We start from the raw sequence: 19,549 nt of genomic DNA, 5'->3' as shown, positions 1-19,549 counted from the left end.
GAGACAATTTAAAATGTTTTTTTTCCAGATTGGGGGAAAATTCATGATTATTACACAGTTCTCTAGCTGAAAAATACCTACAACTGATTCACAGGAATGATAAACATATAGATAAACACAAAGATAAAAACTTTCTATGAAAATGAATCTTGAGAGGCAGGTGTGTGTAGAAAGGGAGTCAGCTTCTATCTCCACTTACAGTTGGCTTGAATACAAAGGTTTTGTCAGAAGACCATCATACTCTTAAGACAAAAACATATGAATCAACATGCATTAGTGTGTATTAGAGAAGGTATTTACTCATTTCTTATACAAACAAATAAATAATACAAATAAAGTATCTCTATCTATCTATCTATCTAAACAAGGCTGTAAATAAAACCCAATTTAACCACTGATATCCTCTGAAAATATGTCTTTAAACAAACTGATTAATTGTGCAAAACAGTAACAAATCTCCTTGTACCAGAGTCTTAAGATGGAGTCCTTTTTTCTGTTCAAGAAAACCAAACTTAATCAATTACCAATCACACGAAGCTGAAGAAAACAGCAGCTCCTAACATATGAGAAGCACACCTACACACCGCAAAACAGTTCAGTCACTTTAGTAGGTTTACACAGAACCTTGTCTGCACCACAAGAGGGAGGTGTATGCTAAGCTACAGTCTCTTTACAACCTTCCTCGTTCGACAGTAAGAAACCGATGTTTACTTGCACTTTGCAAAGCCAAGTGTTGTGTAGTTCTCAGGGGTCTTTTTAAATAACCATTCAAGCCCTAGGCTTGATTGGTAATTTATGACCCACATAGGATATTACATTCCACTGCTTAGGACTTGCAAAGAAATCTAAAAATTCAGGTAAAAGTCGTCTATGTCAAAACAGTCACATTTTATGAGGTTGCAAATTCAAATTGGATTTCAAAACTTGTTAAAACATCTGTGGTGGAAATCTGTCAGTCCTGTGTAAAGATGATTTCTTTAAAATGTTGCTGTTAAGAAGTATTATTGTCAAAGTGGGCAATCAAACAGACATAACCATCTGTGTGGTGATAGCTGATATCCACATTCCTCAGACAGGAGGAAAGAATTTCTTCGAGTACACTGCCCCGTCATTTTGCCTGTGAGGCTATTGCCACATCAGTCGTACGTTAGGAGGTGCAGATCATACCCTTTAGCACCTTCCTCTTTGCTATTGACCAGTTCTTTAATTAAAGCATTAAGACAGGCAGGATGAGATCAGCCTGAAGGCTGCTGGGAGTGTGCGTTTCCCCCCATGGGAGACATCCCCTCCCTCTGCAGCCTGATTTACAGCACCCACAGGCCCCTGGCACTTAACAATGGACCTCCTTAAGTGAGGTAGATGGGGAGGAGATCAGAGAGGGGGAGATAACACTCCATCTTCATACACAAAGTGCTGAAATCATCTAGGTTCGAAATCATCTCTGTGAGACAGACTGATCATGGAGTCAGTCCAGAGGTAAAGTGTAGGAGTGCTGCCTTGTGCTCTGTCTGGCTCACTCCATCAGGGAGGAGAGCACTCTTCAAGACTGATAGCCAACTCTCTACATGCTCACCTCACCTGTCAGAGGGCTGAAAAAAATAGGTCCTCCAAACAGAAATTTCGCCAACAACTAGTAAATCTAAGCTGACTGCGCATACTGTGGCTGTGTCAACATATGGGTGGTTCAGAGGTTTACAAAAACAAGCGCTCAGCAGCAGAAACGTTCTATCTCCAACAAATGTTTGGATGCCCCCTGATCAAATATATCACAGGCTCACGGCGAATGATTGAAACCCTCCCAACAATAGCTCCTGCTATCTCCCTCTCCCCGAGGTGTGGGAGAGCCTTTTCATCTCAGCCTTTGATTAATAAAGGAATCGCTGGTTGGTTGAAAGCAGCGATCTGCACCCACCCCCCCACCCCCCTCTCTCGAACATCCATCATGCCTGTGACAGCCCACCTCTCTGTGTTAATTAGTGGTGATATTTAAGCTGTCTGAGGTGTTCCATGGCCGTCAGCGTGGTGCTGCTACTCGTCATTAAAATTTCAATTCATCTGTCCGGGTTACTCCCATTTTCCTGGACACCTAAGTGAACATGTCCTCAAACGTTCATGTAGATACGGTGTTCACTGCACGTGGCAATCGAGATATGACAATAAATGAGAATGCAGCGGCTGTTTTTCCTTTAAATGAAAAACAGAAATGGGAAAATCAGCCAGAGAGCAAATCTGAAATTAAATAACTGTGAACATGACCCTGTTGGTGCTCTCACAACTTACTTACATGCATATTAATGTTAACCCAACCGTGGCAGCATGAATGTAAAAACATCAATTTGACTTATCACACTTGCTCAATAATTATTTGATATTACATGAAAGAATCTGCCATAAATTTAAAGTTCTTGTCAAACAATGAGTAGAGAAAGACTGAATGCATTACTTATTAATGATTACCAAATATTGTAATATTCTCTAACACTAGGGGCTATTATTCAGAAATAAATTATGTATGCAACTGAATCCTGGTCGACGTTATAACCAACAGGCGTCATGTACCAATATGAGAACTTCAGTGGTGCAAAATTAAAGAATAGCCGGGTAAGGGAAGGTTTTCTAAGACATTTTGGCAAATGGCAGCCATTTTATACCAGTTTGAGATGGACAAAATGGCCTCCAAAGTGTAAACAAAGTTGGTGTATACAGCGTCCACAGGGTGCAAGGGTATTACTGCTACTGTTACCAAAATCTAGTAAAGGTATTGAAGTGGCAGAGGAGACGTTTGCCAGCCACCTGCCTCACAAAATGTCTCTGATGGGGAATGTTCTGTCACATCATGCTTCAAACTGTCCCATATTCAGACATCTGCCACTATTTTCCTAATTAGTGTAACTCAACAAGATTAATTAGCCTGCAAACATCATTCCCAGTACTCAAAATACAACACTCAGGAGAAGAGAAGCGAAAGCCATCACCGACTGACTGGTGACATGGGAGAGATAAAGTTTGGCCTACTTGCATGTTTTGATCAAATTAAATCATGAATATTCATAAATGAAAATGAACCTTCAGTGAAGTTTGCAACCTGAAATTTCAAAATTACCTTTTTGCAGTTTGCCTTAATGAAGTGAAATCCCCAATAAAATCTGAGAGAGAAGGAGAAGAGAGAAAAACTGGTTAGACGCTTTGAGGAAAAGGGGAAAAGAGATTATTAGCTTCTTCGAAACTTTTTGAATATGTGACCAATGTTTTCATGGAAGAGATTTTTACATGTCACAGTAGAAAAACACAAAAGTATATAATAAAATAAATAATGGCTGAATTCCATTTAGCTGCTTCAGTTTCATGGTCATGGTATCGTGCATGCACGCTTACAATCACGATGGCATACCATCTACACCTTTGCTGAGGGTCTAAAGCATACAGATGCATTTACAAAGATCAAGTTCAGTTGTGCGTGACCTAACCTTGACAGATACAGATACAGCAACATGCCTTGGCTTTACGCCACACTATTAATTTACAGCTTGTTGGGACACGTTGGGACTGAGCTGCTTCTCCAGGTAACAACCCATCAGCTGCGATGTGGGTCGCTGAGTGTAAGCGCCACCCCAGACTTCAACAGTTTGCTTTCCTCTAATCTTACAGGCCTATCTGACATCTATAATAGTCTTTTAAAAGGGGCAACATGCCAAGAGGAAGGGTTTATTTAACTTCGTACGAACAGCTTTCTGATCATTTATGGTAGGCCAGGACACAGTGCTGTTAAAGTTTTATATAGTTTAGGAGGAGTCATTATCATCAACTGTGGGATTATACAGGCTTTGTAAATGACACCACATGGTCGTTGTGGAAAAGAAGTGTTTGAACTGTGTGAACAGACTCACATTCAGTAAATACATAAATTAGACCATGTTCAGTCATGATGGTGGCACGGCTCTAGGGGTGGCAATATCAGTCAGTCAGCTGGTCCGCCACTTTGGTTCAGACAGAATTATCCCAACAACTATTTGATGAATTGCCATGAAATTTTGTTCAGACATTCAGGGAGCCCAGAGAATCAATCCTACTGACTTTGGTGATCCCCCGACTTTTCCTCTAACACCACCGGCAGGTTTAAGTTTTCACTTAGTCTGTGAAATATTGCAGGATCTAGTGGACTGATTGGCACAAAATTTGGTAGATAGTCATGCTGATACTCTATCCCACTGACTTTGGATTTTTATTCTAATGCCGATTTGAGGCTGACATTTCTGGTCTGGTCTCACCAACTATCGGATGGATTGCCATGACACTCGGTACAGACGTTCATGAACCCCTGACATTGTGAGCATAACACTGGGTTTGGCATTCAGCTCAAAAGCTCTACTGTGCCACAGTCTCACAGAGCCACAAGCATGGCTGTGGGCTCTTAGTCTTTTTAAATTAATATTGACAAGTTATAACACAATAAGGAGACCATGTGAAGTTTTAGATCATCACAGTCTCATCCACTGTAAAAACTCCATATTTGGGCTTCAGAGGTGCTAGATACTCACTGCTGTCAGAAGACATATTTATGTGAGAGGCCACGACCGGAGTTTATCAGAATATCAACTGTCAGCAAAGATTTTTCCATGACCTCAAAACTACAGATGGAGGATGCCTGCCTAACCATGTAATTTCACCTGTCCAAAAAGAGTCAGAATTACATATTAAAGACATTCTACAAACAGCAGAACAACAAAGACAAAGGTTCACAAACATAGTATGATCGTACAGAAAAAATCTCATTTAAACAGTTAAATCTGCACAGGTATATTTGTCTCAACCTCTTCTAAAACGCCGCCAAACTATCCATCATTCCCCTGAGTTCAAAGGGATAATGTATCTTTAAGATGTAAAACCTGTTTTCTTTCTCAAACATGGCACATTGTCAGAGGGCATGTCATGTAACCCCAAGTCATCAAGTTCATGAGAAGGCCACTTATGAAATTATGCAATCCCACTTGACAAGGCAAGTCCAGGGCTTTCCTCTGTCTCTTTATATTCAGACAATTTTCCACTTGAGCAGACGACCTCAAGTGTGAAGTGAAAGAGTAAAGAGTGGGATTTGATATCCAAGGGAAACGGTGCATGAATCCACTAGGGGTTGATAGACAGGGCAGGGGCAGCCATGCTATTTACCCTTAGAGATTTCCATGGGTCAAGGCTGTTACAGGGCCACATTCTCGCTCTTCTTGATCCTGTCAGGACAGACTGTCAGGCTGATGAAGACATAGGGGTGCAGATAGATGATGGCGTTGCACGAACACTGGTGCTGCAGTGAGGAGACACAGTAGTCAGACAGCAAAGTGACTTTGGCAGTTTGCTGGTGTTGATCAGCTGCGCGATACAGTGAATTACTCAGTCATTTAGGATCCTCTGACCTCTAAGTCAGACGTCCTGCTAAGGAAGCTAAGACTGATGCACATTCATTTTCCATTTTTCTTTCTCTGTACCACAGCTGAATTGCTCTCTTCGGCATTAACAGCATATTTTGTGAACTGTTCAAAGCATTTTCTGGACAGACACCTAGGATTTTACCCTATCACACATTTCTCCGTTCTTCCTCTGTGCTCACAAGAAGGTCTCTTCTCCTCTCATGACGTCAGGACTATTATACTCCAGCGCCACCTCCCTTCAGGGATAAGATTTTACGATTGCAACCTGACACCGTTTCTGTGTCCTATAAGCGACAGAGCTGTAACTCACTTCAAAGGCAGGAGGCATCAAATCACAGTGCACCCATAAATTAACCTGTCAACTTTTGGCCAATGAGAAGGCAGCATTAAATCTCAGCTGTCACGCTGGCGGCCAATGGAAAGACGATGGCAGTAAATCTGTCAGGGCCGCGTCTGTTAACGGTGTTGTGGTGTGGTTGGGGAATCCACGGGGAGGGAGGGGAGAAAGTGAGAAAGAGTAGATGACAAAGAGAGGAGGGAACAAGCTGAGTGTTCAGAGGTATGCCACAAAAAAAAAGAAAGCTTTTCTTTACATTCTTTAGCCCCTGCTGCAAACTCACGTACACACATATTGTAGTAAAACAGTGTAGGGCATGCCAAGGAATTTTTTTTTTGAGCACAACAAGACTAAACGTGGCCAGAAAAAAAGCACAAACAGACTGATGGATGCAGTGGGAGTTGAATAACACCAACAGCAACACTCATAAAGCTTTACGGCCAGCAGGGCCAAGTCTGATGTTGACTGTCTACAGTGAAAATGACTGATGGCTCTTCTTTAGTGCTCTTCTGCATCACTGCTTGACCAAAACTCAGTGCTGACTGTTTGATAACAGCTGTAACCCAGTAACCTCTGACTGTCATGACACAGCACCATCAGTAGCAGCGACAGACGCCCGGCTACACGCTCCCCTCGGGATTACAGCCCGTCTGTGAGGGTCTGGAGGAGGGGTCGGGGCCAGAGTCCAGTTGAGCCCATCCACTAAACAGATGTGCCCCAGTTGCGCAGTTTCAGAGGATGATGGAGTTTCCCCTGCGGCACAGCAAACCCAAGCAACTACGCTTGAGGATTTTGTTTTGCCATCTAACCACAAAGAAGCACAATATGGCCTTGCTGCATCTAACCAGTACTAGTTTTGACCTGAGAGTATTTTCACATCCAGAGTTCCTCCACTATCACTCTTTTCAAGTATGCTTTCAGTAAAGAGTAATGCACTACACTTGCACAGGAGAACTGTGGGGAAAACAGCAGAGGGAAAACACATCAGGTAGAATATTTCCTCGATTAACAATGCCCTTGGTGGTGCACTTTCATTATCCTATCAAAGTTGAACATTTTCATGTAATAAATCTTACAGGTATCGTAAAATAACTGGTCCTCCAAAGGCAATGCTATTCCAACCCCAAGGAAAAAGCTTTCCCTTAACAAAGCCCACAATTTTTTCACCAACCTATAACGACATCCAATAAACCAGCCACATTTGTGGTGACGTTTTTATCTTACATCAACAAAAAAAATTAAACATTAGCATCAGAATTTACAGTCATCTTATGTGATTACTAAGAATACTTTTTTTTTTCTCTTCAGAAACATAAACAATGTGTTGAGTTATGGCAAAGGCAGGCAAGAGTGCAGTGGTGGAGGTGTTGTTTTTGGCTGGCTTTTCCAGGAGTGGCCATGATTCTCTATTCTATGGGAATCCATAAACAGACCCAGAGAGGGCAACTGGGGCCATAAACCACATCAGGCCGTTGAGATGCTGCTGAGGCAAAGGAAGCAAGCCTGGGCCCATACCATCTTCTCTCTGCATGCACATACTCACCCCACCACGTGCACTTTAATGACCTATTTTGAACGTCTATGTTTACAATGATTCTGCAGATATGGTGGTTTAGTTTAGTGTGACTGAATTTATGCAGTTTTAGAACAGAAAGGTCGATTTCCTTTCAAGTTGGGCTGCCTTCCTGAACATTACGTTAATATCATTCTGTTAAATCTTAGTATCATCTACTGAGTGGGAATGTGAGAGCAGTAGAGGTAAAACAGCCTATTTAATTTTAATACGCTGTGTCATTAAACATCATGTGGGTCTTGCCCTTTGTCCTGCTTAGACAATATAATGGCACTTCTTTTAATATGTTTACTGTATTGGGTCCAACATACTGTCATTGTTTTCCCCAGCGTTGTTTCTCTTTAGCAGGGCAAGGCATTGGATGGGTGCTCAGGCCCATTGACTATGACATAAAGACCCTGTAAGCTTACAGATGATGATAATTTATTGACTCTAATTCACACAGTCCACTCACACACACACACACACACACGAGAAAGAGAGCGACTCTTCCACTGTATGCATCGATCAATTACAAGGCTCTAGCCCACACGTCTCTGACAATTTTACTGCATGTTATGTACTGCATGTCAAGCCATGGCGTTTCAAACTGTTATACTCATTCCTGTATAATTAATATAAATTACCTTGCTGGTTTTTTATGATGGTGCAACTGTAATTAGCAGATGAAAGCAAGTCACTGAGCTGCAGATGGTGCTGCAGGGCTATCTAGATGAAGAGCGAGGGTCCAGACAAGCACCTTGGGTGGAATTTGTTTTAACCCTCTCTCTTCCCCGCTGTGCCCTTGCTGTGATCTCATCTAATCACATTTACTGCTGTCTACTTCTACAAACCTTGTCCTCTTTAACCTTCATGTTTCAGCCTCTCACTGAAACCACACACAGAGACAGAAGCTGTCCTCATTATACCAGCAAACTGTTGCGACAACAGTAAACTGCTGCGATAATAGAGTCCATTTATAGTGATTACCTTTCCCTTTCTTACTGCTCTTTCTCCAGTAAAACACTTTAGCGAGTAGAATCAACATAGCTTCCATTCATGCTATCTCTGCAGCCATAAAGAGCCACAGACTCGAGGGCTGAATCAAACTGGAGCAAATCCAAGACAATAGGTCCACAGGTCAGAGCCAATAACAGTTTCATTGACTACACTGCTCTCTATGTATGTAAAAACATCAACCGACATGCATGCATCCAGGCACAAACAAACTCACACACAGTTCACTTTTCCATCAACTGCTATCTCCCAGCACTTAACTGTGATTAATATAAACATGCAGAGAACGTTTTAGACATTTATACTTACTTATACTGTTTGACCTAGAAATATTTTTATTTTTTTCTCAGTTGAGCTGAGTAACTGAAATCAATAAATTCCTCTGGCCCAGAAACACTAAAATGTATTTTCATTTAACAGAAATGTTCCACAAAACCTACAGTATGCGCACAAGAGTCATTAAATTACAATGTTTTTGTTATTTTTCTCCTACATGTCTCAAAATACCATGACCGCATTTCACACTTCCAAGGGCCATTTTCCCCCACAAGATTTAATTGATTATTTACCAGTGGAAGAGGTATGAAATTTCCCAAAGGGCAAATAAATGGTCTGCATTCCTACATTACTGCCAATGTGTGTGATCCTTTCCACAAACTGCTCCAGGCCACGGACATCTCTACATCAACAGCATTCACTTTATCTGTTCCACACTTAGATGTATAAGCCAAATGTCATATTTAGATCTAGATAAGAGAAAGAAACAGAACAAATCCGCCAAACTTTTTAAACATGCCAATTTGCGAAAAGGCTACAAACAGCAGCTTAATGATTTTTAACGCTGGCCAACAGATATGCCACAGGTACAGTAAGATGAGGTGTCTGGCTGTAAGGACAAAGAAAGAGGAGACATGAGCTGTAACAAGACCTGCTACCTAACGTGGTTCAGATTAGGCATGGCTCGATCTGTTTGTTGTGAAACCAACACAAATCTCTGCTAATGAAAAATACCTTCAAATGACCACCATGAGAACATATGGGGGACACCTAGCTGGAAGAATGTAGATATATCATTTCTTCTCCTGTAATATGCATCAGACCAACATGATGTAGTGTCTATTCACACATCCATTTCTCTCTGGAGTGTATCCTTCATTTGCATTAAAATGAGCATATGACGGCAGTGTGTGACGGTGGGGGTCCATACATGGAAGCACACAAGTCATGATGCACACAGGAAGAGGAAATGAATCAAGTATGACTCCATAAAACTTATCTGCATGTGACAGTACACAGTCCAGTGTAAGCCCCTGATCATAGATGCATGAATGAGTCTCCTCCCCCACCTCTAACTGTCCCTAACACCCTGTCTACAGTGTTGTGTACCTCCACTTTGGCACTTTGCTGCAGACACCAGGAGATGGAGCCCTTGCTCCAGAGCCCTAGTGTCTCTGGTTCTTGCTGAGGTCTTGAAGAACAAAGAGCAGACAAGCGTGGCAGCTCTGAAATAAGGAAACACTAGTTCTTAAAAAGCCACTAAATTTGCAGATATTAAAAAAAAAAAAAAAAAACCATGACATACGCTCTGCATTGCAAACAATGGTGAAGCCATTCACATGCCAGTGTCAAGAAACATTTATTAGTAGTATCTGATGGTGGAAAATTCCCAGACAAAATGAATGTAAAACATACCTCTGTGATCAGTGGTATGACTACAGTACTAGATGTATACTTTTTCATCACAATAATCATGTACATTAAGTAATAGAGATAGTGCCTCAAAACTTAGAACAGTAATCTAGAGGTGATAGGGTTCCGTCGAATGGGATTAAATTCTTGTTCTAGGAGACACATGGAATGTTGTCACAGGCTATGTTGAAGTTTATCACTGTCTAATAGAGCAATTCACTGGGTTAATAAACACCCGGGTTCGGTAATTAAAAACCAAACAAACATAACAGAACATGCCAGCCCTGGTACTGGAATGTACACCTTATCTCACCCTCGTGTGGATTATGTCATACAATACAAGTCTGCTCAAAAAGAAAGAAAGGAAAAAAAAGGGAAAATGAAACTTTATCGAGCAATAGTCCTGGGAGTGTGACTGGATCTGCCAGTGGCACTCTTCGCAGCTTTGATTGAGGAAGTGGAAATCGGAGGAAAAGGAATATGTGGATCAGTGCCATGAAGACTGGGCTGAACAGTGGTTAACTGGCAGACTGGTATAGGTGTGGATTTATCGTAGAAGCGACCATTTGATCTGTTCTTTGGCGGACTGAAGAACCTGTGGAGAAAAACTAGGTTAGACCAAGCAGGTCACAAACTTTAAAAGTAAAATGAGACGAACCCTTAGTATCAAGAAAATAAAATGAACAACAAGTGGAATCTTGTTAGGGAGGTAAAAGGAAAGAACAGAAAAAGTTACATATGCTTGCTTAAAAAATAAAATGAACAAAGAAGGATGAACTAGGGATGGAAATGCAGAGAAATATGCAAGATCTAATTAATCATCTTAATTCATTGAATGAAAGCAGAATCATAACCATAAAGCATGGGTACTGGGGACAGTCATTAATCACAGCTAGAGGAGGGGTGGCGGTAGCCAGTCTCAGGCCTCTTAAATGACAACATTAATCAAGAGGATCTCACACACAGACAGACTCATGTACGAAGTTAAGCGCAGGAACCACCGTTGGCTACCTACTACCTTACCACAAAATAATTAGTAATCATGTACATTGTCACGCATATAACAGAATGCAATATAAGACAAACCCAGAGGTGAGTGACAAAGTGGGGGTAGAGGGGAATGATGCCATAACAATGCCCTTGTATTCACAGGTTCTGAAGTAATGAGTTTTAACAGTCAATAAACTAATGGAGCTTTTAAACTTTATAGCAGAGAGAAGATCGAGGCAGGGATGTTTTTCTCACCTGGGTGACTGTCTGCTCTGTCAAAGGCACATCATCCCCCTACAGGAACAATTATGTTATGTTTACAGCTGACACAACCAACATCAAACCTTGCTGAATATTTGTGAGAGGAGAGGAGAGGAGAGGAGAGGAGAGGAGAGAAGCTCACCCTAAGAGCCACACGGTGCACAACTTGCTGCGGGTCACTCTCTAGGATCACACTGCAGGAGACCGCAGAAAGACAGACCAACAGTTAGTAAACCCACAGAAAAAAAAGACTGCACTAATACTGCAGTCATTTTAAGAAGAGATCATTGTGAATCAAAAGTTTCAAGCAGCTTGGTCCTTATTTACCCTCCATCCACGATCTCATCCACAGCCAAGAAGAGCCCCTCCATATTCTCTAACAAAGCTCTCCTTTCAACATTTTTTCTACAGAGTAAGACAAAAACACACGTCAAGCTTAACTTTCTAGACAACAGAAAAAGATTTGCAGATTTTTTTTTTTGGGGAATAAATAACAGCTGCCAAAACGTACCTCAACATCTGACTGAGTGAATCAAAGAGGCAATTTAGAACAGCCATAAGCATAAGCTGTTGAGAATAAAACAATATATCAGAATCTGTTCTTGTCTAATGGGTCCACAGTGTCAGTATCATCTGGGGAAAAAACGTTATTCAAGAAACAATGTGTGTTATAACTTTTCACAGTGTTCACAATATTTTCTCTGGACCTTAAGGCACACAATTTCTTCCAATTTCAAGCTACGTCAAATTCTCTCTTTGCCTGTGGAGGCTCTTAACTAAATAACAGACAAAGTTACCCACCAAACTTCAATCCAGTTTGATAAGGGATAAAACTCTCTTTTAATTATAAAATGACTATTCAACACTTATTTAAAAAAAAAAAAAAAAAAAAAAAAAAACAATTTTAATACTTAAATACAGATAGTTAAGCTCAAGTTGATAATCAATCAATTTTGTTTATATAGCCACAGAGTGCATGTCACAATACTGGGGGCACTACGCCTGAATAATATGAACCAAGAAGCAAAACGCAGTTGCGCAGCTCAAAAGAGAATAAATTTGCCAGATAAATCATAGCCAAAACATTCAGTTTAACTGGTGCATTCTGGGCTTCTGAAATTTGTGTGGAAATGAAATTCTGCATAACAGGTGCAAAGTTTCTTTTTGATCTGAACGTCTATCTCTTATCTTTGCTGTCTACATGAAATGAACCCCCGCAACTGAGAGGAAAAAAAAAAAGAATGATACGTGGAAGTAAAATTTTAAATGAACAGCAGACTGCAAAATTAATTTTAAAACCATGTTTTGGTTGAACACAAATTACAACAAAAAATAAAAAAAAAAACAAAAAACTAACAGTGTAAAATTAACTCATTTTAAGAAACAGATGAATCTGTACAAGTCTGTAGGTGTTTTATTACTTTGAAATATGGTATTAGGGAAAATATCAATGCTCAACATTTGCTGCTTGATCTTCTGTGACTGAGGAAAATTCTAAAATTAAACATACCTCATTTTCATGTGAACTTCCAATCACATAAAAGAAGAGGTCTATGTTGCTCTTGTAGACAACAGTAAGGCCTTCGAGTAACGCTATCTCACCTATGGGTACACAAAGACAGCCATTCCATGTTATTAGACATTTACTGAGAGAAGAAAAGTGACTGTCTTTAATATGATAAACATATCTTACTGTCCGTCCTGTGTGTCTTGTTGAATATGTTCTTCTCAAATGCCTTCTGCTCCTTCACTGTCGGGTATGTGTCGTCATAATACTGCACAAAGATTGAAATTGAAGATGTTATAATATTTTGACATGTAAATCAAAACCCACATCACACACATTTTTATTAAAGAATAAGGCCAATTATTTTCTATATCTGAAAAAAACAACAAACAAATAAAAAAAAACAAAGTGCGTCAATCAGTCTCACAGTACTTTCTGACTTCCCCTACCGGTCTGCGGTACTCAGCCCTAAGCCCATTTATTCCTACTGAAAATATAAATATGTTGGAAATGGGCCACAGAAATGTAGTTTTATTTTCTTCTAAAAGGGTTAATTACTTCCTAAACCAACAATACTCAATCAAGAGCAAATGGTCCATATGCTGCAGATTTGATGTATTAATGAGTATTTGCAACATAAGGATCGGATTGTGTTTGGTATGTTTGTAATATCTTTTGGACAACAATGGAGGTCTATTGGCACAGAGTCTTTTTATGGAATTTGTTTGACAACATGAAAAATATAGAATATTACCAGACTTATCCTCTAAGGCATTGGTAACAGACAACACAAATAACATCCCGTAGGCCAAATGTGGCCCTCCAACAAAAATATTTGCCTTCCTAATGAAAACTAAAGATTTCAAGTGTTTTTATAACAACTGAATATTAACATAAGCTGCATACAAATCAGGAAAATTATATCTGCCCTCAGATATAATCCAAAAACAGTTTTATAAATTAGCTAAACATATTAAAGACATTGGTGCCTCAATGAACAGTACTGGAAAAAAAACGGTCTCATGGTTGAACCTAAGTGAAGGGGTCGGTAAGGAATTACTAAAGAAATTTTTAACCAGTGAGGATAAGTTTACTGCACAATTCTAAATCATACCTTGGCATAGAGCCGGTCTCCATCGTTGTCCAGAATCAGAACTGCTTTGACGGTGTATAAGGATGGTTCCTGTGAAGATAGCGAACAAAAAGCACTGGTTTTAGTTTTCATCAGAATCGTATGATAGTAACGTTAAGCTAGCTCACTGGTCAAACATATGTTGTCATAAGCGGAAACTTTACCGGTAAGCACAAACTACGACAGGCGGTCACGGAGGCCCTAGAATGGGTCGAATGAAACAAACACAAACTACCGGTCTTCAGTGATACAAACAGTTTTTGAAACGCTAATTCGCCGTGTCAGAAAGAAGACATGACACTTCCACATCACCAATAACCGCATACACACGAAGCTAACTTCACCGAGGCTAGCTGGTTAGCCAACGCAGACAACACCAGTTAACTTGATAGCTAAATTTCCTTTTTTGCTACGTTTCGAGAAACAATTTTCAACAAACAGATCACGTGAAACACTTATAAGTATAAACTTGAATGAAACGTATACTGTGTAAAACAGATACAAGCATTAGGTTTACCAGTGAGTGAGAATCCATCTTGATTCCTGTTAGCAACCCCACTAGCAGGCTAGTAGCAGCATATGTATTACGCACAGTAAATGAGGCTCTCTCCCATTGGCTGACGCACTGTTGCGTTTTACGCACAAGGGCAAAGAGCAGTTCCTCGCTGGGAGAGGAGCCAAGAGTGAAAATATATTTTATTTATGCTGAAAGTAAATTGATAGACGCTCATTTGGCAGTTTATTACACATAGCTAAAACTAATGCAGTCTAATACAACAGTCTTACAATAAATCCTCCTTGTGTGAAGGCTTAATGTTCAGTTTTCATTGGCATTGTTTTAGAGTGATGTCAATTCAACCATATGGTCTTTCTGGACGATGTAGTTTGTGGTTCTGTTGAACTGTATTGAATTATACATAGAGGTTTTGTTGTTACTTAGCCTACTCTCACTGACATGAATGGGGGAGACAACTAATATAAACACTTTCGGTTATAACTCAACACAATTGAACAACACCACAGACTGCAGCCTCCAAAGCCTCCTCTATCTATCTCTCCATCTATCGATCTATCTATTTTCTATTATTTAGATTTATTTTTATATTATTTTTCACATTTTTTTATTTTTGATTTTAAATTTAAAATTAAAATAAAATTTCTTTTTATACTTTAGTCTCTTTAGAAAGTCTATCTATATCTCTAATAGTTTAATTTTGCTAAACAGATTACTGGTAACATTGCAATAGCTATCTTGGTGATAGACTAAGCAAAATTTCCATCCCTCCATCTTCTCGTGATGAACACATAAAGTGGTGACTATCAGATATATCAAGCAAGCGTCTGCATGACATGCATTTATATCAAACATCAAGAGTGAACACAACTAGATAGCACTGTAAAACATGGCTGCATGTTTTACAGGCTGCATGTTTTCTTCTGTTGTTTATTATACTATAATACTTTAATAAACAACAGAAGAAGACAAGACATTATTAATATACAGAAGTCCATCATTACTGTGGAGGCCAGAAAAGATGCTTCTTATCTTCTGTTGTCATAGGGCATAGTAAAGACCTAAACAACCATGTAGGAAACAACATATTGTAATACGCTTTACAAAAATTGTCTTTACTGATTGTCTTAGTAATCACTAAAGATGCAGGTGTTAAGCTATTATTCAGTCGTGTGTACATACATGTCTCAGAAGTGACTAGTGGAGAAATGAAGGCTGACTCTTACACCACATGCGCAGGGCCCAAATTTTCTGGCTGAGCCTTCAACTGTATCTTAACATTGTAAGTATTAAGTGGTGGCAGAAGTTCTGCGTTCAAAAGTTCACTTGAGTAAAAGTGCAAAAATGCATCAAAATATACTTAAAGTTTAAAAAATAAAAGTACACATAATTCAGAATAGCCCATTTCAGAATAATAAATATGGTGTTGTCTAAGATTATTGATACATTAATGTACGTGTCACTTTAATGTTGCAGGTGGTGAAGGTGAGGCTAATTTCCCTGCTGGTTTAAGAAGAAGTAAAAAGTACATTGTTTTCCCTCTGAAATAAAGTGGGGTAGAAGTATAAAGAAGCATAAAATATAAATACACAAGTACAATTTTGACTATGCTAGGGTACAAGAAAATTGTACCCTAGCATAGTACTTGAGTGAATATACTTTCCATCGCTGTAGCTAACCCAAACTCATTCACTTTATCACAAAAGTAAAACATAAAGGGTTCTTCTTTCTTTCTCTCTTTTTTAAATTCTGAGATGTAATTCCCCATTCATGTTGCTTAAAGGGCTATAAGGACCTTTCTCCACTTTCCCCGCACCATCAAAGGCTGTTTTTTGTTTTGGTTGTTAAGCCTCTTGAGACACATTTGTGATATGTTATATTGGGCTATGTAAACACAACTGACTCGACTTAGGCCTACCATTGAGGTTCATTTTAGAGTTCAAAATGTCTACTATGACTATTGTACTTAAACCATTATTATGAATAATCACAACTCTGGTGACTTAAAGGTGGTTGCTGCTTTTTGTAGGACTGCATGGTAAAAAAAAAAAAATCTCTCATTTACAAGCCATTTTAGCTTGCTCGTACTCATCAACATCTTTTTTCAGGATCCTCCTACATTTAACCAAGCCCAATTATCTTAGTTCCCACTTCTGGGAAGCATTTGGAAACCCAGGCTGATGGGGATTTCCCTCTATCTCACTCCATGAATGACATCACAGTTTGACCTTACTGTAAGATATTTTTGGGTTATAGTTTCAAAGAGTGCTGGAATATATGTAGTTTTGAAAGCAAATAGTGGACAGCTATTATTCAACTGCATACAGTCAAAAGATACAAACTATTTGGACATGCATTCATAACAGTACTGCAGGCAGCCATGCAATGTTGCAATACTACACTATGTTTACACAATTCTGCCACTAAGATTTCAAAATTACCCTGACTGGAGAGGAAACTGTATGTGGCCTTGAACTGGCTCAACTCTTAAGATTAAGGTTAAAAGCTTCTCAGATGTCATTGTCATCATGCCATCTCATCTGAAAAGTCAGACATATTCATACCTTTATATGTTTTTGAAAAGAATCACAGTGATGATGATGACTGGCAGAGTCGGTAGTGGTGATGAATCAAAGTTGAATGATGAACCAACACGCAGTATATAATGAATGAATATACAGAAAGTTTACAATGACTGTTACTTTTCTGGATGTTGCGCAGCACAGATGGCACTGCCTTAAAAATGGAACCAAGCTAATGATTTCTGTTAAAAAATGTGTATTAAAACGAATAATGATAAATTATGAATTAAGCACAAGCAGACTTTTTTAAAGAAAATCTTGAGACTAATAATGTCTCTTAGAGATCCCCTCTCCTGTTCAAGTTCAGCAAATATTTACAGTGTCTTATTAGTGCTGTCTATTGCTCACAAAGATTAAAAAGTAGAAATTAATAGCATAGCAATACATAGACAGAATGAAGCAGTGTGACAGTATGGGCTGCTCCCCTCTCCCCAGCTAATGCCTCAACCACAGCAGTTAGCAGTTCCCTTCCTAAGAACCAAGTGGTCCTTTTATCAGCATAGAGCAGAGCTTCCGTCAGCCAACATCCTCCTTTCCCTACCTTCCCTCTCTCTCTCTGAATTAATAACCAGCCTTGACATTCATCATTCACTGTTAGGAACACATGGGTGTATATAATCACTTACGTACTGTTGTACTGTCTATAGACACACGCAATGCTTGAGAACCTCAAGTAAAAAAAAAAAAAAAAAAGGAAAGAAATCTGTTTAATTTTCTTATTTCTAATTCCTTTTCCCAATTTTCCAACACCATTTATAATAATATGTGAATTTAATGTGTAATATGTGAAAATAAAAATGAAGAGAAACAAAAGCTATCAAAAAAATAATTAAGAAATACATTGCTGGTGTTGCAAAACATCTTTATCTATACATCTTGAGATAAGCGCAGGCCTTATTGAGACATTCAGAAGAATGATGCTGCATGTTTAGGTTCCTCATTTGCTCTTTTTCAGGTAGTGATAATCTGTGACCATCATGACAAACGTTTTAAGGAACAACAATGGAAATTTATCTCTGGATCAAATGTCTGTCTACTTACTGTTGCTCTGAGAATCATTTAACCTTCAACTCATTTGAAAAAATAATAAATGTACATAAAAACTTCAATGTGCATCTTTAATAATGTCCAACAGCAGGATTAAGGCAAATATGTGACACTGGATATCAGCCAGACAGTTCAGCTACATGCTGTGGGTGGATCAAACTCACAAGCTCTTTCCAGTTGAGTACCAGTCTGCATATGATTGTTACCACTTTTATGTTCTCTTTATTTGGAGTCTTGTTTTTATTAAAAGTTAAATGTTAAAGGAAAAATAACAAAATTTCCTCTCTTTTTTTAACATTTCAGATCAAGATTACAGCTAGTTAATAACTGATATGAGAATAGAAAATAATACAGCTGCACTCTATTTTTTCTTTTCTTTCCCAGAAACTGACTCCAAAAATATTCCCTTTTTGATACCACAACCCAAGGCACACATTCATTTTGTTTAGTAGTGAGGTGGTTTTTCCACTCAAGTCTGATACAGCTTTCTGGATGTTAAGACAAAACCAAAGATGCCACATTCCTCCATCTTTAATGAACAAATGAAATGCCATGGAAATACCGAGATACAAAGAGGAGGTGGGGAATTAAAAAAAAACAAAACCCAACAACAAAAGAATGTTTTATCATTAATTAGATTTAACATACTCCAGTTAATGGTCAGTAAGAAAATTTAAGGCCAGCTAGCATGTCTGGCCTGTTTGCAGCACTAAGGCACAAAATAAGTAAAAGCTGACAGCCCAGAGAGGTTCAGGCAAGCTGGAAAGCAGAGATGTCAAAGACTAATTGAAGCAAACAAACACAAACAGGGAACGTGGGCGTTGACCTGGGAACTGTGTCCAGATTCAAAACCACTGTGGTCACAGTAATAACAGGGTGCTCTTTGGCATGCTGTGGCAGTGGTTGAGTCAGGGGCTGGGTGCTAGGAACTTGAGTTGGGAAGTCCCTTCTTTGATTCCTGGTACACATTCACCTTTCTTGACTCTGTCAGCCACCTACTTTTTCCATCTTAGAACAATGACAGAAAAAACATTGTGATTTATGCCTCAGTGGGATGTGTTATTGGACTGGGCCAGACAAAACCTTCCATGTTCTCATGGCTTTTAGTGCCTTACTGAAAGTCTTAACTCCATTTTTGTTGGGCCTCAAAATATATACTTATTTTATTTTTATATATACTTATATCTCGATAATAAAAAGGCAGGTCAACATTTAGGGCAAACATTTACATTAAGTACTCCAAACCTATTTATCCTTGTACTCCTTGTAGTTGGGTAATTAAAAAATCCTAATGTTTACTTGAATTACTGTTGTGTCACAATTAGCTTTGAATGGTAAGTGTAAAGCTGCTATGATTCACACAGATAAAGTCTTTTTATGCCACCCTGTATACAAATATTCAACCTCTATTACAATTTGCATTATTGTTTAATAAATTTTACCATCAGCTGCTATTATAAGAACTAAAATAAGATGACTAACTTTGTAGATTATTCAA

At 39.0% G+C, this 19,549-nt stretch overlaps 1 protein-coding gene across 1 annotated transcript; it reads right to left on the bottom strand.

The window, feature by feature from the left end:
* Positions 1–9,949: 9,949 nt before the first annotated feature.
* On the bottom strand, positions 9,950–14,524 carry copz1 (COPI coat complex subunit zeta 1). Its single transcript, XM_041053596.1, has 9 exons — positions 14,426–14,524; positions 13,891–13,959; positions 12,963–13,044; positions 12,780–12,871; positions 11,781–11,836; positions 11,597–11,674; positions 11,412–11,463; positions 11,264–11,302; positions 9,950–10,613 (listed from the first exon to the last, which is right to left on the bottom strand). Exons 1-9 carry the CDS (start codon positions 14,441–14,443, stop codon positions 10,566–10,568), a joined length of 534 nt encoding a protein of 177 aa, XP_040909530.1. The 5' UTR covers positions 14,444–14,524; the 3' UTR covers positions 9,950–10,565.
* Positions 14,525–19,549: the final 5,025 nt, after the last annotated feature.

The sequence above is a fragment of the Toxotes jaculatrix genome, chromosome 2 (assembly GCF_017976425.1).
Source record: "Toxotes jaculatrix isolate fToxJac2 chromosome 2, fToxJac2.pri, whole genome shotgun sequence".
In the NCBI taxonomy this organism is placed as follows: Eukaryota; Metazoa; Chordata; class Actinopteri; family Toxotidae; genus Toxotes; species Toxotes jaculatrix.
Note: the sequence above shows the minus strand (reverse complement) of the source record. Positions and strands in the feature narration are given on the sequence as shown.